Here is a 23,586-nt window from a genome sequence, read left to right as displayed (position 1 = left end):
TGAACTTATCTCACTGTTAGTTAAACTACTGTAGCTCCTTCTTCAGTTCAACAACTGCAGCCACATAACACTCTTCTGTTTCTTTAAATAAGTGGGCAAAGATTCACAATGTAATCTAAAATACAAAATATGGATCAAAACCTTAATGATTCAAGTTTTGAGATTGTTGATTCTAAAGGATCTTAAGATAAGATAAAATAAGATAAGATAAGATAAGATAAGATAAGATAAGATAAGATAAGATAAGGGCCATGGGGCGAGATAATGATGTCTCAGTGCAGACAAATTTCTGCAAAGTGAAACAGCTGTACTAACAAGTGACATCTGAAATGAGGGACAAAAGAACATGACATCAAAGTGTAAATAAATAGAAACTGTTTCACATTCTAAGACAATACAACTTCATGGGTGTAATGTGAAATAAAGCAACTAAACAATCAAAACTAGGTAGATGGCGCAAATGATAAAATAGGAAATGAACAGGAAAAAAAGAACCTTTAACCTGTCAAAGAACTGAATGTTTATCATGATTTCATAAGAAAGATTTTTTTAAAACAGTTGCTTTCCCAACAAATATACATTGTTGGGAATGTATGTTGGTATAAAGTATGTATACTTTATACATAATTTGTAAACAGTACATGAGACAGGCCCTGCAGGATCATTTATGCCTCTTTCATTACGTTGCCGTTATAGACTGCAAGAAGATGGGCTGAATATTCAACACAGTTATCTTCAAGGACATTTTCACTGTGTTTACAAGTCTACTTTTATATTCCTTTAGCAAGGCTCTAACAGAAGCAGTAGTAACTAGAAGTAGTTAAAAGTTTGAACATGCTGAGGCAGGTATTCCAGCCTTAGCATGTTTAGATTTTCATACAATAGTAGCAGAATCTTCAAGTTGTTAATAAGTGAATTAAACATCTATGTTTAACTGTCCAAACACAGTCATGACATGCTTTCAGGCTTCTGTGTTGATGACTGACCACAGTTTTTATGAGAGTTGTATGACCAAGATCCAACATCTAGGATTCTGGTGCTTAGTAAGGTTGAATTGAGAAATGCTTTCGTAAATCAGTCAGTCCTGAAACTAAACATGGAACATTAGGCAGAGTAGAATGCCATCATATGCTCATCCTACAATCTGCACTTTTGATTCTGATTGTGTTTGTGAGGAAAACAGGGCTGTGATGCAAGATGCACTCTTACTAGTTCTCACTGTAAAGGAATATTGCATCATACTCGCATCATATTATATTGTATTGCATTGCATCCTATCACATCATATTGTATCATAAAGATTGAGTTTGTTTTCATTGTTCAGCTACTGATTTTAACTTTTTCTAATCCATTATCCTCTCTTAATGTTGCTATCTTTAATTCCTTAAATTCTCCCTGTCAGTCCTCATTTGATTCATTCTTTATTCGTTTTAAAGATTTTTCTTTCCACTAATGTGCCATTTGAGTAGCCTAGTAAACCCAGTTCTTTCTTTTACGCTATTTAAAAGTCCAGACGGTCTGGACCCTCAGTTGGTGGCAAACGATTACTTTCTGGAGGCGTGACCTGTGTTGAGGTTTTACCCAATTACGAACGTTTGTCTGTGACGTATGTAATGCGCCATTTCACCACTATGAAGCTAACTGGAAATTGCCTGCACTGTATGGCAAGCCGTTTTAACATAAATTTGGTTTCGTCTGACTATCCGTAATTACATTCTAGATATCTAAAAATGTATTTTGACTAGACAAAATTACCTTTTGAATATCCTGAATGGTAATTTAAGATATCTGTATTTACATTCTGACTAGTAATAATAATAATTCAAGATATCTTCAATTACATTTTGACGAATCAAAATCCCTTTCAAGATATCTCAAACCCGTCATTTGACGGGACACATCCGTAATTACAATTTAAGATATCTTGAACTTAATTATGACTAGTCAAAATTACAATTTTAGATATCTGAATTAAGAATTGGTGGAAGGCCCTTTGTGCTGTCCAAACAGTTACCTGCAGAATTTTTCTGTTTTCTGCACAAAATTGTCAGTAAATGCCACAACGTAGAAAGAACTTGGCAATGTTGGATATGCAGAGAACGCAAAACTTCATCAACTATAAGACTGCTTCTCAAATCTGCAAAGAATTTCCTGTTTATTCATTTCCGACAAACCGAATGCACTTAAAAACAACTTTGAAACTTTAAAATTGCTATTGTCAAAGCATTTTCAACATGAAAGTTGTGCATTTTCAAACATCTGTTTTCGTTTTTTCTATTTGTCATTGTTTTATTAAACTTTCAAATTGCCACGTAAATCAGATATGTTTTGACTATACAGAATACATATTCAAGATATCAGTAATGTCATTCTGATTATTATGATTTAAACTTGTGAGTGTGTGTCCTTGATAAGCGTCTCAACACTATTCAGAATGTTAATTTAATATATCTTAAATAGAAAAGCTGTGTAATTCAAGATATGTCTAATTAATTTATAATTCATCTCCTATCCAAAAATAAATTTAAGATATCATGTATTATGTTGTCATTCGAGATATCTTTGGTTAGAATTATGACTAATCAAAACTAAAATCGAGATATCTTGAATTTACTTTATGACTAGTCATAATTTAATTGTGCTGTAGATATCTGAAATGTGTATTTCAGATAGTCAGTAATTCATTGTAGATATTTTGAATTGAAGTCTCCATACAAGTCAATGGTAAATCTGACGTCATTTCAACTAGTCAGAACGTAATTAGAGATATCTTAAATCGCTAAAACGTCTAGTCATAAAACAATTTGAGATATCTGGGATGTAAGGGCGGTACAATCGAATTTATGTTAAAACGGCTTGCCAAAGCTCCAGTGTCGTAATTTTAGGAAAGGAATTTTGACTCGTCAAAATGTAATTGAAGATATCTTGAATTATTATTCCTACTAGTCAGAATGTAAATGCTGATATCTTAAATTACCATTCCGGATATTCAAAAGGTAATTTTGTCTAGTCAAAATGCATTTTTAGATATCTAGAATGTAATTACGGATAGTCAGACGAAACCAAATTTATATTAAAACGGCTTGCCACAGTCCTCCAGCGTGAAGACAGAAGAGCTGATCTGAACCAGGTGGCTGTTAATGTTAGTTTAATATTTGGAAGTGTGACCAACACAGACCAAACGCCTTCATTCACTTCCTCCACTGCCGTTGATAGAACTACAGGAGACTGTAGTCCCCATGAGCTTCTAAAACAGCTCAGAAAAACAACAACATTGTTCTCAACTTCTCCTTCTTTTCGCTGATTGGCCCAGTTAAATATCTACTGGAGGCAATCCAAGCGAATTGGGAGGAAGCCCAGGCTGTGCTGTAAACAAGATTTTTTTGAGCGGAATTAGACAGGAAGGATTGGGCCAGGCTGTCATTTGAGTGGTGCCTGAATCCGTCTTGCATAGTGGTAACGCGCATGCGCACATCGATGCTACGTCACATATTGCTTACTCAGCAGATTTCTTATAAATACGTCCTACCTGTGGAAGTATCGTTTCATGTGTTTTATTTCATCAAAGATTACGGTAAGCTTTATTTAATTTATTCTATTTCTGGCTTTCATTAAGCTGCTGTATTACTTCATGTTTTTAGTTTACATGACAGGCAGCTTGTATATTTATGGCTTTAGTTTGCCATCTGCAGTGTCATTACTACTGAACAAGTCATTGTTTGGTGGTTAATCAGGACAAGTTACGTTGTTTTGTGGGCTATTTTGTCCCTATATTTTAAAATATTTTTGTTTAATTACATTCTTTTTTTATTATTAAAAACAGATTTCTAATAGATGTTGGTAGCATTACTATGTGGGATTGAATCTGTGTAATAGCCGTGTAATATTAGTGTATATTAATCATATCCTATCATTTCAGGAGTGACCTGCGCAGTTCGGTGGACACATTGTGGCTGCGCTGCATCTGATAACAGACATACAAAGTATTAATGCTCAAAAAAGAGTTGCAGTGATCTGTATTTGTCTGTTTAACTCCAATTAAACGTGTTTCCCCTGTCTGATACTGTTTTATTCTTACAAACACCTCTGTATTTAAAATATCTTTTAACAGGTAGGAAATTCTAGTAAAAGGATTTATGTAGCTTTTCATTTTAAACGGGTAGGATATTCAGATGAAGGAAGTGATCTTGTGGTTTCGTCACGTATATAAATTCTTCCAATGCTAAGCTAAATATAACTCCTAAGCTTCTTCCACTTCAGTCTCATCACTCAAATAATGTTATCCAATGTACAGTATTTAACATTAACACAGCCCTTTATAGTTTTCTATTTGTAAACATGACGGTAGCAGTTTTGGACGCGTAGCACTGACAGATAGACTTAGCTATCTATCCGTTCTACGGTAGGAAAATCTGATGAGGTAGCACTGATAGTCAGAACACCGGTCGAATCATTTGCTTTGTGAAATTAAGTACCTCCCTAATGTCTCGCTTGTGACCAGACTCTGGTCACCAGAGTTTTGTCGTCATGTTCTTACAGTTTACACACAGTACCCCCTTCCCCCAGTCCTCTTTACACACACGCCCACGCACGCCAACATGTGAACTTTGCCAGGCAAAATCGTGGCCCACTGCAACTCTTGCTTTATTAAAGCAGTGTAAAAAGAAAATAACTAACAATATATATTTTTTCATTATATAAAAAAACAACTCTGAAATCTATGTTTGGAGAAGAGTCAGACTTGCCTGCAGTTTGTTAGTTGCAGATGAAGTGATCAGATCAGGGTGCGATCAGGCAGAATCGGTTTGTTCTCATTATCTGTTGATGACATCTAGTGGAAGAGAGGCAGAACTACAGCCTGACGTTGTATATATTTTCCATTAGACAGAAGTGAATTGATTTCGGACTGCTTGGTGTGATTTTTGAGTTCCTTGTCTTATATAATCATGTACATTTGAGGCATATGAAGTCATCACCCTCCACATCCATTCATGGTTAATCTACAGTTAGCTCAAAGTTATTCATACCCCTGGCAGATTTAGATTGAAAGATATTTTCATTCACACAAGAGGTTTATATGTGATTGAACACTCAATTACATATAAACATTTACTTTACCTTTACCTTTTTTAAATAATTTTTTTAAAACAGTAATTTAGATCAAAGTAACCAAGTCTCAGTTATTGCTTTTAGCTGCCTGATGTGAATCCACCAATCCATTTATTTTCTGCAATGAATGAATAAATGACTGAATGAATAAAATGACTGTTTTTACAGCAACACTGTGAAAACACAAAATTATTTTCATTTTAGGATTACTGTGTTTTCTTTTCATGATTAACAAAATGATCTGACATAGCATCTTTTTAACTTTCTGTATAGCTCCTTTAAGTTTCTTCTGATTTCTTTGCAGTTTTTGCTGACAAGAGGAATATGCCTCCTAAACACGTTAGTAGGAAAGAGCAGAGGAAACTGTACACCTCATTGGCATATGAGGTAAGAAGATCAAGACTGACATTATTTCTGTAAAAGTGCCAAATGTTTACTATTTGTCTGAACAATTCTAATAAACCATCATCAACCAAACTGGCCTTGGGCCTGGAAGATTACTAGATTTGTATGTTTGACGAAAAATGATCACGATGTTGTAAAAGCAAAGGCATCTCAACCAGTATCAGTTTTGGACTGTAAACTGTAGAAGTGACCAACTGGAAAATAGTCCAGATTACATCCTGCCTATTTTAACTACATATACCCAAAACAAAGCATCTCTGACTTTCTCACACGAAAACATCCACCCTAGCATTTTGATTAGAGTTGACTCCAGGTATTTGTGAGGTCAGTGATCACAAATGCTTGCTGACAGCCTGAGACCCCTCTAAAACAGCTTTGAACTGTTAAACTGGGTCCACTCTATATGGTCAGGTCCAAAGTCAGTCATACCCCTGGCAGATTTAGATTAAATCTATCAGTGAGAATGTATTACTGTTCTTCTGGAGAGTTATGCTATATCTTTTGTCCCATTGGTATAATCCCAACTAAGAAGCTAGACATGTCTTAGGAAAATGGATTCTGTGTGTAACAAAATAATGTGATAGCAGACCTGCAGTATAAGTGTTTGGAGTTAAATGAGGCCTCTGGCTTTTCTGATTTGGCTTGGTGACTTTAGCATGTGGAGATGACACAGTGGGTTCTTCTGGAAAGTTTCCCAACCCTTCAATATCACTGCCTACCCTTCATGCCACAATCATTTTTATTCAAGAAAACTGGCCTGTAGGAAGAGTCTTCACTTCACTGGGTTGGATGAAAGATGCAGCATAAATTTGTTATGAAGTATGACATGCCAGATAAGTTATGACTGCTCGAAGCATGCAACTTTGATGTTTTCCCTTGCATTGCCTTGCCTTTTAATAAGCGATTTTTATTTATATGCAATGGTGGAATCAAATCCTAAAAGCTGAACTTAGCATGCCTGCAGAAATGCTCTAGATTTTTCCCAGTTTTTGCAATGTCTAGTACCTATTTTGCATGTTAAACTGATTTTCTTTGTCAAACAGAATGCACACAGCATAACGATTCATTAGTAGGAACGTAACTTAGATGTAAACTAACAGATGCAAGTTCATTACTAAACTAAAGTCATTCCAAGAGTAATGGTGTGTTCCAGTTACCTGCGCTGGGTACTCAGAGTTAGGTGTGAATCAGACCTGCGGTAACAACATTGTACTGTAGTCAAGAAGTACAATATTGTAGTCAAGAAGTCATAATTTCAAAATGGCATAAACCTTGTTTGCAATAGTTCTACTTTTGGAATGACAGTGTTTGGAGTCACACAGATGATCTATGAAAAAATATCAAGCTCCTCTGCCTCCTTCCTGCGGTCATACTGCCATCTGCAGCAATACACCACTTCCTATCAGAAGAACCAATCAGAGCCAAGAGGAGGGTCTTAGCTCTGTCAATCATGTATGCATGGCTTGGTATATGCAGCATGCATATGCTCAAGATTGATGGTTTCCTGCAGCCACTAATGGTGGACAAACAAATCACTGTTACAGAAAAAGTGTTTGTCCACCATCATCGGTGGCCATGCTAACGGCTGGCTCTGCTGTGGGAAAGGAGCTGTAGCTCAGCTCAGCAGAGAGCAAAGGGGAGGAGGGGAGGGGGAGGGGGAGCAGCACAAGAATGATTGACAGTGTTAATACCCTCCTCCTAGCTCTAATTGGTAGGGAGAAGGCATAAGAGCTAGATTTTTTCACAGATTATCTGTCTCACTGATGGGGCATTCTGACAAAACTGTCATATTACAGTTAAAAATATATTAGAAGTTACCTTGTAACTTGTAATAAGATGTGAAAATGCAAAACAAAGACTCACCACTAAACTGGTGTGACCTTGTGTAGACACCAGGTGTAGACCTCCCACATCATGCATAAAGAAATACCTCTGATTTTCCCCACCTTTACATAACAGTCGTTACTTGTAGTTGTCTGCGGGTAACCACCCGACTCAACACTGATTTGTCTTTCTGTCTGTGTCCCTGGCCCCTTGTATGTGAAAAATGAGAGAAAGCATGGAATACAGTCAGACTTTAGTGATCCAGCAGCATAAATAGGGTCAGTGCAGTAGCTAAATGGAACCATGAAAAGGTTCTTATATAGCACATTATTTATGCAAATAGCTAAAAGTTTTGACTAAATCCGCAAAATATATCCTGGACTGGTCCATGAAATTAGTATTAGTCTACAACACAAAATGCAACAGATAATGGCACAGTGATTGTACAGTGACCATCTTTTTTTCTGATCCCTACAATGATGTCACCATATGGACCATGCAGGATTTTATGGCTCTGTTCTTTGCAGAACAGAGTTGAAAGAAATGGTATAAACATAATTTAATTTTCCAGATTCTTAGTGCAAGAACATTTGTCATTTTCCACAGGTTCCACAATAATTCATACTCATGAAAATATTCTGACTGTACAAAATAAACATAAACTTTGACACATTATTTAATAACTGCTGAGATTCCCGTCATGTTACGCACCCTCTTGCCTTTAAAAACCTTTCTTCAAAAAACAATGCTCTCAGGAGATTGGGAGACAATGGAGTCCTGGTATTTGTGGTGGTTGCAGCCACCTGTGAATAGCAAAAATCCGCAAATACTTGAGACCCTCTCTAAAAATGACTAATTTAACAACTTATATAAGTTATAACTTTCTACTTTAATAGGTAGTAATAAGCACTACCTATAAGCTAGTAATAAGCACACTATCACTACCTGAAGTTATTATTTTTGGACCTAAAGAGGAGCAATCTAGAGTCAATGTACAGCTTAAGTTATTAAAACTAAAACCCAGCGATCAGGCCCGAAACCTGGGAGTAGTGATGGACTCTGACCGGAACCTTCAGAGCCACATAAAGACAGTTACAAAGTCAGCCTTCTATCACCTGAAGAACATCTTCAGGATTAGAGGACTAATGTCTCAGCCAGATCTAGAGAAACTCATCCATTCGTTTATCTTCAGTTGCATTGATTATTGCAACAGCGTCTTCACAGGTCTGTCCAACAAATCAATCAAACAGCTGCAGCTGATCCAGAATACTGCTGCTCAGGTTCTCACTAAAACCAGGAAGATAGAGCACATAACACCAGTTTTAAAGTCCCTACACTGGCTCCCTGTAGCTCAAAGAATAGACTTTAATATACTGTTGTTAGTTTATAAATCACTGAACGGCTTAGCACCACAATACATTAAAGATCTGGTGTTGTTGTATCAACCTTCCAGACCTCTCAGGTCTTCTGGTTCTGCTCTGCATTCCCAGAACCAGAACCAAACATGAAGAAGCAGCTTTCAGCTTCTATGCACCACAAATCTGGAACAAACTTCCAGAAAACTGTAAAACAGCTGAAACACTGAGTTCCTTTGAATCTCGACTGAAAACCCAGCCGTTCAGAGTTGTATTTGAAACGTAAGCAATTAAGAATTTAATGATGGAACTTGACTTAATGTCATGTTTTGATTGTTGATTCTATTTTGCATGGCTTTGTATTTTTGTGTTTATGATGTAAAGCATCTTGAAATGCCTTGCTGCTAAAATGTGCTATACAGATAAATATACACTGCTCAAAAAAATAAAGGGAACACTCAAATAACACATCCTAGATCTGAATGAAAGAAATATTCTCATTGAATACTTTGTTCTGTACAAAGTTGAATGTGCTGACAACAAAATCACACAAAAATCATCAATGGAAATCAAATTTATTAACCAATGGAGGCCTGGATTTGGAGCCACACACAAAATTAAAGTGAAATAACACTACACGCTGATCCAACTTTAATGTAATGTCCTTAAAACAAGTCAAAATGAGGCTCAGTATTGTGTGTGGCCTCCACGTGCCTGTATGACCTCCCTACAATGCCTGGGCATGCTCCTGATGAGGTGGCGGATGGTCTCCTGAGGGATCTCCTCCCAGACCTGGACTAAAGCATCCGCCAACTCCTGGACAGTCTGTGGTGCAACGTGACGTTGGTGGATGGAGCGAGACATGATGTCCCAGATGTGCTCAATCGGATTCAGGTCTGGGGAACGGGCTGGCCAGTCCATAGCTTCAATGCCTTCATCTTGCAGGAACTGCTGACACACTCCAGCCACATGAGGTCTAGCATTGTCCTGCATTAGGAGGAACCCAGGGCCAACCGCACCAGCATATGGTCTCACAAGGGGTCTGAGGATCTCATCTCGGTACCTAATGGCAGTCAGGCTACCTCTGGTGAGCACATGGAGGGCTGTGCGGCCCTCCAAAGAAATGCCATCCCACACCATTACTGACCCACTGCCAAACCGGTCATGCTGAAGGATGTTGCAGGCAGCAGACCGCTCTCCACGGCGTCTCCAGACTCTGTCACGTCTGTCACATGTGCTCAGTGTGAACCTGCTTTCATCTGTGAAGAGTACAAGGCGCCAGTGGCGAATTTGCCAATCCTGGTGTTCTCTGGCAAATGCCAAGCGTCCTGCACGGTGTTGGGCTGTGAGCACAACCCCCATCTGTGGACGTCGGGCCCTCATACCATCCTCATGGAGTCGGTTTCTAACCGTTTGTGCAGACACATGCACATTTGTGGCCTGCTGGAGGTCATTTTGCAGGGCTCTGGCAGTGCTCCTCCTGTTCCTTCTTGCACAAAGGCGGAGGTAGCGGTCCTGCTGCTGGGTTGTTGCCCTCCTACGGCCTCCTCCACGTCTCCTGGTGTACTGGCCTGTCTCCTGGTAGCGCCTCCAGCCTCTGGACACTACGCTGACAGACACAGCAAACCTTCTTGCCACAGCTCGCATTGATGTGCCATCCTGGATGAGCTGCACTACCTGAGCCACTTGTGTGGGTTGTGGAGTCCGTCTCATGCTACCACGAGTGTGAAAGCACCACCAACATTCAAAACTGACCAAAACATCAGCCAGACAGCATAGGTACTGAGAAGTGGTCTGTGGTCCCAACTGCAGAACCACTCCTTTATTGAGTGTGTCTTGCTAATTGCCAATAATTTCCACCTGTTGCCTATTCCATTTGCACAACAGCAGGTGAAATTGATTGTCAATCAGTGTTGCTTCCTAAGTGGACAGTTTGATTTCACAGAAGTTTGATTTACTTGGAGTTATATTGTGTTGTTTAAGTGTTCCCTTTATTTTTTTGAGCAGTGTATATATTTTTATCCATTTTTTTCTCCGAAGAGTTTTTGCGGCGCTAGTGGCTCGTATTTTTTGCGACAGCAGGCAGACAGGAAGGAGGGCGAGGAGAGGGGGGAGGGTATGCGGCAAAGGTCGCTGGGACCGGGAGTCGAACCCGCGACATCTGAGTCGAGAACTAAGGCCTCGAAACGTGGGGCATGCTAACCACAGCATGCCCCTATACAAATAAAATTTGATTGATTGATTGATATTACTAAATCTACAAATCTATTGTAGATTGTAGGTCAGATTGTCTGCACCAGATTTAGCTGGTGCAAAGTGTCAAGATTCACGGTTTTGGGTTGAGATTTTGTTTTTTTGGGTGTTTCTGTTTTATCTAGTTATTCCTTATTTCAGCTTCCCTTGTAGTGTTTCTTGTTTTCTTATCTTGTTACTTTAAGTTTAGTTATTCTTTTATGTTTGAATCTTTGTCCATCTTTCTTTAGTGATTCTAGTTAGGTTATTTCTTTGTTTAGTCCTTCTAGCTGCTCTAGCTCTGTGTACCTTAGTTCTTATTATTTTTAAATCAGTCTTCTTTCTGTTTCTTTCATAGTTTCCCCTCATGTCTTTGTCTCTTTCTAGTTTGTCATGTTTTTCATGTTAGAATTATTTCCAACTCTCTTATGTTACTTCCATCACTCTTTTGTGTTCCCCTGTATATCTATGTAGTTTTCCTGTGCCACCCTTTCCCCACCCCTCAGTCTGGCTCCTGCTCACCACTCTCACCTTCGATCAATTAGCTCACCAGCCCCGGTTTTGTCTAGCTCTCAACCTCCAGGTATTTAAGCCTCTCATTCTCTCCCACTACTCTTCAGATCCTTACGTTGACTCACCTCAGCTCACTCTGCGTCCCTGTTCCTTCCTCGTGTCTCCTGGCTGGATGTTCTTTTGGTTTCATGTTTTGCTGCTACCTTGGATATTCTGTTTTTGTAAGTGTTCAGTATCATTTCATTAAATCATCCAACTCAGCAGCTGCCTCTGCCTCTCTGCAGGGTCCACACTCCAACAACCAACATCATCACACAAAGCATCTAAAATGATGATACATTTCATTTTCAATTCAATACATTGACTGTGCTAATAGTTTAAAATTATTTACCACAATAACTGTGTTGAATTATTAGCACAGTTATTGTGTTGAATTCAACATAAAATGTGTTGTCCGTATTGCGTTGGGAGACATTAGTGAAAGTGGCAGATGGACTGAACGGGAAGTGGCCCTTAACCCCCGCGCTGCTCAAGGCCCTGTACAACCTGGAGACTTCTCTGGACAGATCCTTTATTCTGCAGCGGAGGATTTGACAGGAAGCTCTGTGTGATCCAGATTCATGTGACATCTCCAGTTGTGTCTCTGTCTATCAATCTGTCCGCTTTCTGTTCACCTGGAAGTGAACTCCTCCGCCCTCACTCATACACGAGGCTGTCCACTGTGACGGTGCGGTGAGAGGTTGGAGAAGGAGTTAGCAATGGTGGTTAGCCACTCTAACCCAAAACAGCAGGACGCACTGTTGAAGTTTTCCACACTGTCGCTTTATTTTCACTTCGTCCATGTAAAGCCAGGTCTCCACGGTACTAACATTACAGTCTCATACATGAGAAAAGAAATGATAATTCACCGCTCTGCACCTCATCATCACCGATGATCTCCTCTACACCACATGGAAGCCGAGTTCTTACTCTGTACAATAGTACAACAAAAGAAAAAGGGAATAGGCGCCCCCTTGTGGTGATACCTACTCATGTCTAGGAACCAAGCAGTATAATGACTGTTACATATGCCCCCCTGGTAAACAAAGGCTGTCCTCAGCCGCACACGACTATAGACACCAGTACAGAATTTAACAAAGCAACACATAGCCGTAAAACCGCAGTTACACCCGGGGCAGGTATTAAATCACCCCTGTATACATATCCGTGGATAACTATAACACAAAGCCAGCTTAGGTTCCAAAAAGCAAACATAAAATCAGTGTGGAACTCTTCTTTGTTTTCTGAACACAAACCCTCTAAAGAACAGTTAAGGGACAATAAAATTCTTCCTATGTAACAATGGTTGACAACAAAACCAACATCATCCCAAATCATCAGAATTTCTTTTCTTATTATCTTTTGGGTTGTAACCACAAAAATTACAACATAACACATCTAACTGAAAATTAGATGCATTCATTAACCTGAACAAATATAACCTTACACCCTGTCAAGCCTGTCAGTATGGTAGATATTTGTCCATTTATGATCTGACCAACCAGTCGTGATCCTGGGATGACGTCGGGCTCTCAGATTGTAACGGCCATCACCTCCTGAAACTTGGCCAGACTCAGTCTCATCCGCGTGGGTCTCACTGACCCCGTGAGGCGTCCGTGAGTGGCAAATATCATTCGGCACATCACAAAACACATCACCTGGAGGGAGGTCAAGGACGGCGTCAGTCTGAGGGGAACCGTCCTCAAGGTCATCGTCCATGTGATCCACCTGTGCAGCTGCACCGGCAGTCTTTTTGCAGCTGGCAGAGTCCCAAGTATGGAAAGGTTGCATGTTCACAACATGGAAAACTCCAGCATCGGCTCCAGTTTCAACATCAATCAGTCTGTAGTTCACATCGTTGAGTTTCTGACTGACACGGAAGGGGCCTTTGAACAACGGTGCCAGTGTAGCTGTAAAATTAGCCAAAGCATCCGATTTTGGGTGAGACTTCACTCGAACAAGATCACCAATCCCAAAAGCAGAATGGCGGCGTTTCAAGTCATAGTAGTGTTTCTGTCTTTTGTGGCTGAGATCTAGCGCAGCCCTGGCGTGATGATGAGCATCCCTGAGGGTGGCTCTCAGAGTCTCTGGATACTGCACATCTGGGTCATCCAGTCCATCACAGCTTGGTTGAACGATTAGATCGAGAGGCGTGTCCAGCTCACGACCATACAACATCATGGATGGGCTAAGACCTGTGCTGTCATGCGGGGCTGTGCGAAGTGCAAAACATATTTGCGGTAGAAACCTGTCCCAAGCAGTGTGTTTGTCACTCACATAGGCACGGATAGCTGTTTTAAGCGTCCTGTTCACACGCTCTGTCGCATTTGTTTGTGGGTGATAGGCTGTAGTAAGCCTGTGTGTTGAGCCTAGAGCTGACAGTGTGTTCAAACAGCTCACTAACAAAAGGAGAGCCTCTGTCTGAAATGAGGTAAGTGGGGCTACCATGCCTAGCAAATATTTCACTCAAGAACTTGCTAGCTGCGACCCGAGCTGTGGCCTCTCTAACTGCACATACCTCAATCCACTTCGAAAAATAGTCCACAAAGACCAGCAAATAAGCATTTCCTGATTGAGTACGGGGCAAGGGACCCACAAAGTCCACTCCTGTGTATTCCCAGGGTTTTTTGGGCACAATAGGGACCATGAGACCAGCTTGTTTCTGTTGACTTGGTTTTGTGAGTTGGCAGACCGAGCAAGAAGTGACATAACGTTTGACATCACCTGCCATGCCAGGCCAAAAGAACCTGTGTCGTAGTCTCATTAGTGTTTTGGAAACACCGAGATGGCCAGCAGTGGGGTGGTCATGGTAATAGCTCAGCAGGGTGCCACGAAGAGATGTTGGGGCAAAAAGTTTAAGTTCTTTTAATGGGTGTGAACCGCATACAGGCTTTCGGTCCCTGTAATACAGCAAACTGTCATAGACAGCATATTGTTCTTGGCATTCACTGTCCATTTGAACCGATGAGTCTGATTCAATGTCTCTGAGGAGTTGACCCGTCACAGGGTCATCCATTTGTAGCTGCCTCATGTGCGAACGATCCGACAATAACACTGGGGGCAGCGAACGGAGGTCCAAACTGCCTATAACAGCATGTTCTGGCAAGATATCAGTGGGCGTGTCACTTCGATTCGGCAGGGGATTCCTGGAAAGAGCATCAGGAACTGCATTGTGTTGTCCTGGCTTGTGGACAATTGAAAAGTCAAAGTCTTGCAGTCTCAAAGACCATCTAGCCAGCCGGCCAGACGGGTTTGGGCGAGACATAAGCCACCTAAGGCTGTTGTGGTCTGTGAAAACAGTCACGTGAAGGCCCTCAACATATGGCCTGAAGTGTTCCAGGCCCCAAATGACGGCCAAACATTCTTTTTCAGGGGTTGAGTATGGTTTTTCAGCCTTGTGTAGAGAACGACTTGCATACGAGACCACAATATCTCGGCCTTCTTCATCTTTTTGCATCAAAGCAGCGCCCAGTCCTAGATCACAGGCATCAACATGAACATAGAAGGGTCTAGCAAAGTCCGGAAATCTTAACACAGGGGCTGACGTGATTCGGTCTTTTAAAACATTCATGGCTTGCTGACATTTGTCATCCCAGTGAAAAACAGTGTCTTTCTGTGTGAGCTTATGGAGTGGGTCAGCTTGCCGGGCATAATCCTTGACAAAGCGCCGATAATAGCCAGTGAGTCCCAGGAACTGTCTGACCTGTTTCACTGTGGATGGTGACTGAAAATCAATGACAGCTTTGATTTTATCATGGTCAGGTTTTATGCCAGCAGGTGTGATGCGATAACCCAAAAATGTGAACTCACTCAGACAGAACTGACACTTTTTCAGTTTTAAAGTGAGGCCAGCTGCTTCGAGTCTGTTCAGGACCTCCTCCAAATCTTTCAAGTGCTGCTCGAATGAGGGAGATGCCACCACGATGTCATCAAGGTACACTGCACATGTTTTGTAGATCAGGCCCGCTAACACAGAATTCATGAGCCTTTGAAATGTCGCTGGCGCATTGCATAAGCCGAATGGCAGCACACGGAACTGGTAGAGGCCACAGTGAGACACAAAAGCCGTTTTCGGTCGGGATTCCTCTGAAACAGCAACTTGCCAATATCCTCGAGCCAAATCCAGGGTTGAAATGTACTTTCCTCTAGCCAGAAAGTCGAGGGATTCGTCAATTCGTGGTAATGGATAGGAGTCCTTTTGTGTGACTTGGTTTAAACCCCTATAGTCCACACAGAATCCTGGATCAGAACCAGGTCTATTCACAATCACCACTGGAGCAGCCCATGGACTGGTAGAGGGTTCGATTATGTTGTCTTCCAGCATTTGTCGCACTTGATCCTCAATCAAACGCTTTTTGGTTGGAGATGAGCGATAGGGGGGAAGATTTATGGGCTTGTCAGTTCCGGTATTGATCACATGTTCCGCCAATGTAGTGTGTCCAAGGTGTCCATCAAAAGCGGAGCTGTGGTGGGAAAGAAGATCATACAGATCTGATTTTTGCGTTTCCTCCAGGCTCGCCTCAGCCACTTTTGACTCCATGGTGTCTGATAAAATGTTCAGAGACATAAGAGTCCGTTCAACAGGAAACAGGTCAAGGTTGTGTTCCTCATTTTCATCCAAGGCCGGACAGGGACTGTCATCAATAAAAACTGTCCTTGTCGGTATATGCATGGTTATCGAGGCTCTCATCATAAAATCCATCCCTAATATGAAAGGGGAAGACAGGTTATGGATGATGGCGAAGCGTTGATAAAAGCGCTTGTTCATAAAGCCGATACTCAGCCAAGCCACACCCTCTGGAAGGCAAGCAGCGTTGTCCGCTAGGCTCACTGGCGGCCCCTGCCACTGACGTACTTTCTGCGGACAAACCCCATTTGCGTTAATGAGATCTGCACGTACAGCCGAAAGTGAAGCGCCTGTGTCCAGAGTCGCCTCGGTGCAGGTTCCATTAAAGTTCAGCTTAGTTTTAAATGGAGTGTTCCAGGTAGCAGTAGACTCATTGTCCTCCACATGACCAAGGATGTGGAATTTATTTGCAGAAAGGTGAGGCTCAGTTAACGTCTGGAGGGAGGATTGCCTCGACGAAATATCCTCCCCCCTTTGAAGTTTCCCAATGGCCTTTGGGGTGCTTCGTCCACAGGTGGGCTGGAGTTTCCATTGTCTGTTTCAGCTCCAGGTGTGTCAAAGGACGTAGTGGGACTGATCTCATTATGGAACCGAGCCGACATGTGTTGTTGACTATGGCCCTGATTACAGGCAGGACACGTTTTCGATGTATATCCAGGGCTTGAGCACTTATAACAGCGTGGCTCAGCTCTCTGCTGCTTCCAATGTCTTTTTTGAAGATTCTGGTGGCTATCAGGTCCCAGTACAGCATGCAGTTCATGAGCCCTGAGCAGCAACTCCATCACAGAAGACACAGGTGAGCCATACAGCGCCACCCTGTATTTTTCAAGCGAATGTTTACATATTAATTGAATACGCTCTTTTTCAGGTGGTGGGCTACTTAGCTTATTAAACTCACTCAACAGATGAGCTACAAATGTCGGTAATGGTTCATCAACTGACTGGACACGGTCAAGTATGCCTCTGAGAATACTTTCTTGGTTGTCAGTGGGCAGAAAGACTGTTCGGAAAAGTTGGCAGAAGTGCACCCATGAGCTAATGTGTGAACGAAGGGCTTTAAACCACTTACTGGGCTCTTTCGTGAGAAAATGGGGCAACTCATTCAGAATCTGGACATCAGTTAAATTCAGAGTGGACTTGTATGCTGACACAGCCTGTAGCCAGTCCTCTGCCTGCATTTCACCATCCCCAGCGAATACTGGTGGTTCCAGCTTGGCGTGATGTAGTGCAGCAGCAATCACTCTTGTGGTGTTGGTTAGCTCAGCTGAATGAGTCTGTAGGAAAGAGCTATGCAGGTCCCTCTGAGTTTCAGGATAAGGACATGTGTCATTGGAATGCCTCGCACTGATATTCACAGGAGGCACATATGGCGTTGAGGTGGCCACAGGAGCTGCAGGAGACTGTTGTGCAGGAGGTCCACTAGACTCACAGGAATTAACCTTATCTAGATGATTCAGCATTTTCTGCTGCAGGGACAATGTGTTATGGAGGACATCCCTCAGCTGCTTGACATCATCTTTTAATTCTTGTACCTGCTGACAGAGGTCTGGAGCTCTCTGATGCGGCGGTATAAATTGAAGAGAGTCAATATCCATGTCAGAGTCAAAAACAGAAAAATCCGGTTCAAATGCCATTTTTGTTTCTTTAACCTTTATGGTGGAGTCCAAAAAAAATGCAATATTCACACCAAAAACACTCAGGACTGTGAACAAGATCGTTTGTGTTTTTTAATGTTCAGTTCGTTTTGCTTTTATTTATTTATTTTTTTCCAGCACTGACAGTAGGGCTCGTAGGCGAGAAAATGTCCAAATATAAAATATGATATCTTCTTAAACAGAGAAACAGACGAGCTCACGGGGGTGTCTTGCTCTCCGCTGCCACTGCTGCGTTATTTGTGCAGCACAGTCTGTCCGTATGCTTCCGCAGGTCAACAAGTCAAAATCCATAAAGTAGTCCGTATGACTGAGCTCCACTGAAAAATAATCCACAAAACTCACCCAGTCCTTCAGCAATCGTGAGTTAATTTAGTTAATATGCGGTGGTCTTGTCATTTAAACATATCCTCCTCTTCAGCAGACTAGCAGACGCACAGCTTTCAGGACATAAATCCGACGGGGACAGGTCATCACGACGTCCAGCGATATGGGGCAATGAATGCCTCCAGCAAACTTTAACACTGATCGCGACGTACTCCGCTCAGAAACTGTATCCACCCCGTGAAACAGACATCCACAAGGAACTTGTAAACAATCACCTCTAGTCCAAAGCTGAATCGGTATCCAGGAGGGAAGGTCCAAAATATGTTCGGGCGCCAATTGTGACGGTGCGGTGAGAGGTTGGAGAAGGAGTTAGCAATGGTGGTTAGCCACTCTAACCCAAAACAGCAGGACGCACTGTTGAAGTTTTCCACACTGTCGCTTTATTTTCACTTCGTCCATGTAAAGCCAGGTCTCCACGGTACTAACATTACAGTCTCATACATGAGAAAAGAAATGATAATTCACCGCTCTGCACCTCATCATCACCGATGATCTCCTCTACACCACATGGAAGACGATAGTACAACAAAAGAAAAAGGGAATAGGCGCCCCCTTGTGGTGATACCTACTCATGTCTAGGAACCAAGCAGTATAATGACTGTTACACCACGTATCTCTCTCCCTCTCTCTTTCGTCTTCTCTCTGTCTGTCTCTCTCTCTGTTTCCTCCCTCCCTCTCTCCGTCTCACACACTCTGTGCTGAAGAGCACCAGGAGCTGTGAGCAGAGGAAGCGGGAATAACGCGGCTCCTCGCGAGCAGCAGAGCCGTTATGAGCGGGTCAGCGCCTCTCAGCTCTGCCACCGGCTAGCACCGGGAGGAGAGGAGGAGGCGGAGGGAGGAAACCGCAATAAAGGGGTTTCTAAATAAATGTCTTTCGCTGTCCATCTGCATCATGCTGTACTTCCAGCTGGTGATCATGGCCGGGACCATCATGCTGGCCTACTACTTCGAGTACACGGACACCTTCACCGTGCACGTGCAGGGCTTCTTCTGCTACGACACGTCCTACACCAAGCCGTATCTGGGGCCGGAGGACAGCAGCGCCGTCCCGCCCATCCTGCTGTACGCCGTGGTGGCCGGGCTGCCCACGCTGTTGGTGAGTCCACCTCGCTGCTGTCTCATTCATTACAATAAATGAGGAATGTCAGTCAGCATGTCTGAACTGCTGGTTTCTCCCCTGAATGGGTAAAAATTGCAGATAGCCCACTGCTCATCTCCTCACGATGGGGCTTCATGGAAGCAGCAGAGTTTACTGGCTTTGTAAAACCTGCCTGGAAATTTGCAAGGAAGGCGATAAGGTTTAGCTTATGGAAAAAGGAATAAGGACCTTTTTTATTACATGTAAGTAATATGACGTTCCTCCTGAAAGTTAGTTATCCTGCACAACTGGTAGCTCACAGATGCCCACCTGCGTTAAAGTCAGTCAGAGGTTAATGTCAGAAATCAGAACGTTGCAAATCTGTGAATAAAGTCAGAATTCTAAGAAAATGTTTGAACTCTGACAAGAAAAAGTCAAATCTGTGATTAAAGACAGAATTCTTTATTTTTTCAGTGCTCATTATCTTATGCTGTAACAAAATGTTTTTTTTTCAGATGAATTAAACAACACCAAAACTAAATTTAGTCATATAGAAGGAACCATGAATTATCAAGAGTATCTCAAACAAGTCATTCAACAAGCGAAGAAACCTCGATCTTTACAGAATAAATGTAAGCTAACAGACTTGTTGAGTCCAAAGACTACACTGACGCTACAGAGAGCATTTATATTTGAAATAAAAAGGCCTGCTTTTGACTTTATCATCATTCAGTTCTGAAATATAAGATCTAATTCATTTCTAACTTTTAATGTAAACAGTAGGTGTGAACTATGATTTGAGTATTTTTCCCTTTTCCTGTACCAGAAATGTCTTAATTGAGAACAAAGTGGAACCGAAGTCTTGCACGAACTTGACAAATCAGAACAATTCTGAATATTCATTAATAAACAGTTTAGTGGCAAATGTCAAATCAAATAGAGGAGGTGAATCATCCTGCAGAATAAGGAATTCCCTTTGTTGTGTGAGGATCTGGATAATACTCACAGTGACAGCATCTTGTGAAAGAGCATCAGCCAGACTGAAGTCAGTTTGCTGCACTGAGAAAACAAGATCAAGAGCTGGATAAGAACTAATCCATCTGAAGGATGGCTGTTGCTCATTAACTATTGAGCCCTATTCAATTCATTCATTCATAAAAATACTACAGGATTGACAAGCTACCATATTACAACAGTGTCATCATCTGTGTGAATGTCTGGTGTGAATCCTCTTTCTATGCCCTGCTATGAATAGCAGGCAGTTTTACCTGCGAGTGTCTGCTGGATAATCAGAGCTCTGCCATCTATCAACAATTGCTGCTGCAAAGCCTGGTGACAGCACAGTTTAGTAACATGAAGCTGAGGAACAGCCCCCAAAAAACCCTGTTTAGAACATGGGTAGGATGAAATAGTGAAACATATTAAGGTCTTTGAGATATCAACATTTCACCGCTTTACAAGACAAACAGAAATATAGAAATACAAAATAAATATTCTTTATTGTCTGATAGTGGAGAAATTCAAGTGTGCCTGCAGGAAGTGGAAGGATGTAGTTTGACTGAGGTAGACATACAAAAACAGAAAAGCTAGAAAAGAGACCAGAAGGCCAAGTTTACAATGATTAAATGATTAGCTGATTCTTAGACAACTTAATGTGTCTAAGATGCACATTATCCTACTAATGTGCAACTTAGTAGAATAATTTGATAAATGTAGAAAAATGCACAAATATTTGTGCACTAAAAAACAACAATATTTACAAGAAAATGAAAACTGCAATTGAGTTTAATGTGGGCAGAGGCAAGAGGAAGGACCTGTGCACCAATACAGCACATTTTGCCATGTTAAGTCACCCATCCATCCATCCATCCATTTTCTGTTCACCCTTGTCCCTAATGGGGTCGGGAGGGTTGCTGGTGTCTATCTCCAGCTACGTTCTGGGCAAGAGGCGGGGTACACCCTGGACAGGTCGCCAGTCTGTCGCAGGGCAACACAGAGACATACAGGACAAACAACCATGCACACACACACTCACACCTAGGGAGAATTTAGAGAGAGAGAACCCACACATGCACCCACCCAGGACCTTCTTGCTGCAAGGCAACAGTGCTACCGACTGCGCCACTGTGCAGCCATGTTAAATCACCACTTGGTTAAATTTAACACTGTCTGTTTGGTCCTCATCAGACTCAGTTTGTTAAGTGAACTAGTTTTGTACTGTTACAATTTCAGAATTAACTGAAAATTTAGTAAAACTTTAACACTAGCTAACAGTGTTAATAAAACAATCAAAACACTGCAGAGAGTAAATATGATCCTAAGAGTTAATAAGTTACTCTCTTGTAACAAATCAACTCTGATTCTTATACTTTTAAACATTGCATTGAGTTATTGAAGGTTAACACTGGACACTCATAACTCCAATGAGAGTTCATTTTACACATACTGAGTTGATTATTTACTCTTGCTCAGTCAAATTCTACCACTGCACAGATAAATATGTAATATATTTACATTTTTGTAGTGTCAAATTAATTTAATCAATTATGATACTTTTAAAATAAGGCAATATTTTTTTGTCATTGTATCCCTAGAACATAACAAAAGAGGTACCCTCAGTGATAAATAAAGTCTCAGTCAGTTCTTACGATGGAGCTAATGGGTGTGAGTGTGTCTGTGTGGGGGCAGCAGGGTTGGAAGGTGGACAGATGGATTTCACAGCTCTTGAGAAAGGAAAACCTGTTCCTTATCTGTGTGGTTGTGGTCTTTATGTACTTTTACCGTTTCCCAGACAGCAGAGGATTCTTGGATTTTTCTTCTAGGTGATTAGTTGTAATTTTTTCCATATTCAAAGTTATTTGGAAAATACATCAGTAGTATTAGTTTTTAGGGATTACTAGATGTCACAATATTTTTTTTTTTTTTTACCTGCAAGAGTCTTCTACAGTAGAAGGAAGGACTAGGTTGGTCGGCATGCTTTTTTGTCTGTCTGCCATATTGGATTTAACAAAAAATTTATTTCAATTGCAGTGGATGGCCAGTAATTGATAGTGTATAGTATGATGCACTAGTGTCCACTTCAGTGGTCTGTGTGCATCTATAACATAAAATTCCACAAGAAACGAAAAGAAAATGGCTTTTACATAGCTGTCCACTTCAGTGACCTCTATGCATGAAAGGGTTAAATTACCGTATTTTTCGGACTATATTTGCAAAAAAATCGGCAATGCACCTTAAATTCCGGTGCGGATGATGACGAGAGGGATCCAGGCTTGCTTGATGCCGCTATCGCCCAACTGTTAAATTCCGACACCGAAGACAAGGAATTTGATGGATTTGTAGAAGATGAATGATTGAAAAAGTTAGTGTACTTTTTTGTGTAATATTGACAATTATTGTTAATGATTTGACTAAAGTCTGACCTATCCGACTACCGTACTTTGTTTATGCGCCTTATAATCCGGTGCGCCTTATAGTCTGAAAAATACAGTAAGTCCAGATTTGGTAACTGACTCCCACGATCCACTAGGCAGTTTTCACCACCCTGGCCAAGCCTGTTTTGTCCTGGACTGTGCAGTTGCTGTACAACACAGTCATACTGAGGCAGAGGATGCCGTCAATAGCGGCTCTACAGAAGTTCTTGAGCAGCTGAGCAGAGACTCCAGATCCCAGGTCTTTTCAGTTTCCTGAGGAAGAAGAGTGTGTTATGTCTTCCTCATCAAAAAAGAGGTGCTGGGTCTCCTCCCTATAAAGGATCTCATCACTGTTTATTATCAGACCCACTACAGTGGTATCATCTGCGAACTATAGAACCCTTTTATAGGAGTCGATGGCTACATAGCCATGGATGGACAGTGCAAAAAGAACCTGAAAAAGTACAGAGCCATGTGGTGTGCCTGTATTTAGAACCAGAGTGGATGATGTTCAGTCCCCTATTCTCACCACCTGAGAAGGACCCTGATCCAAAGACACATTGATGATGAAAGTCCCAAGTCATGGAGCTTCACCATCAGCTTCTCTGGGACAATGGTATTAAATACTGAACTGAAGAAAAATGTACAATTGAGTAAAATCAAATTACCACAGAAATACATTTAATTTCACTTTATTAACAAAAGCATCTTTTAAAGATCCATTGTCAATTTTAAGTAATGCTACAGTAACACGATAAATGGTATGCTTGCCGTTATATTTCAGAGCTTCAAGTTAATTGTAAAAATCTTTCGGGGTAAATGGTTTCAGGTGTACCTGCCGTGCCAAGGAGCTGATCTCATAAATACATGAGCATCAATAGTTAATTTCAGACCACACTAGCACAATAATCCTCTGCATAAAATGGAAAAACATATAAGGCGTTATATGTCA

General features: G+C 41.4%; 1 protein-coding gene across 4 annotated transcripts in view; it reads left to right on the top strand.

The window, feature by feature from the left end:
• Nucleotides 1–5,152: 5,152 nt before the first annotated feature.
• Nucleotides 5,153–23,586, top strand: part of plppr5b (phospholipid phosphatase related 5b) — a 68,617-nt gene continuing 50,183 nt past the window's right edge. Inside the window, exons 1-2 of one of the 4 annotated variants that reach the window (XM_032551078.1) lie at nt 5,153–5,496; nt 19,051–19,239. In XM_032551078.1, the coding sequence (XP_032406969.1) occupies nt 5,434–5,496; nt 19,051–19,239 (252 nt within the window). In that variant the 5' untranslated portion in view covers nt 5,153–5,433. Of the gene's footprint in view, nt 5,497–18,777; nt 19,240–23,586 lie in introns of those variants that run through there. The other 3 variants (XM_032551081.1, XM_032551080.1, XM_032551079.1) reach the window with 3 other exon arrangements.

This window comes from Xiphophorus hellerii, chromosome 21, assembly GCF_003331165.1.
Source record: "Xiphophorus hellerii strain 12219 chromosome 21, Xiphophorus_hellerii-4.1, whole genome shotgun sequence".
NCBI classification, from domain to species: domain Eukaryota; kingdom Metazoa; phylum Chordata; class Actinopteri; order Cyprinodontiformes; family Poeciliidae; genus Xiphophorus; species Xiphophorus hellerii.
Note: the sequence above shows the minus strand (reverse complement) of the source record. Positions and strands in the feature narration are given on the sequence as shown.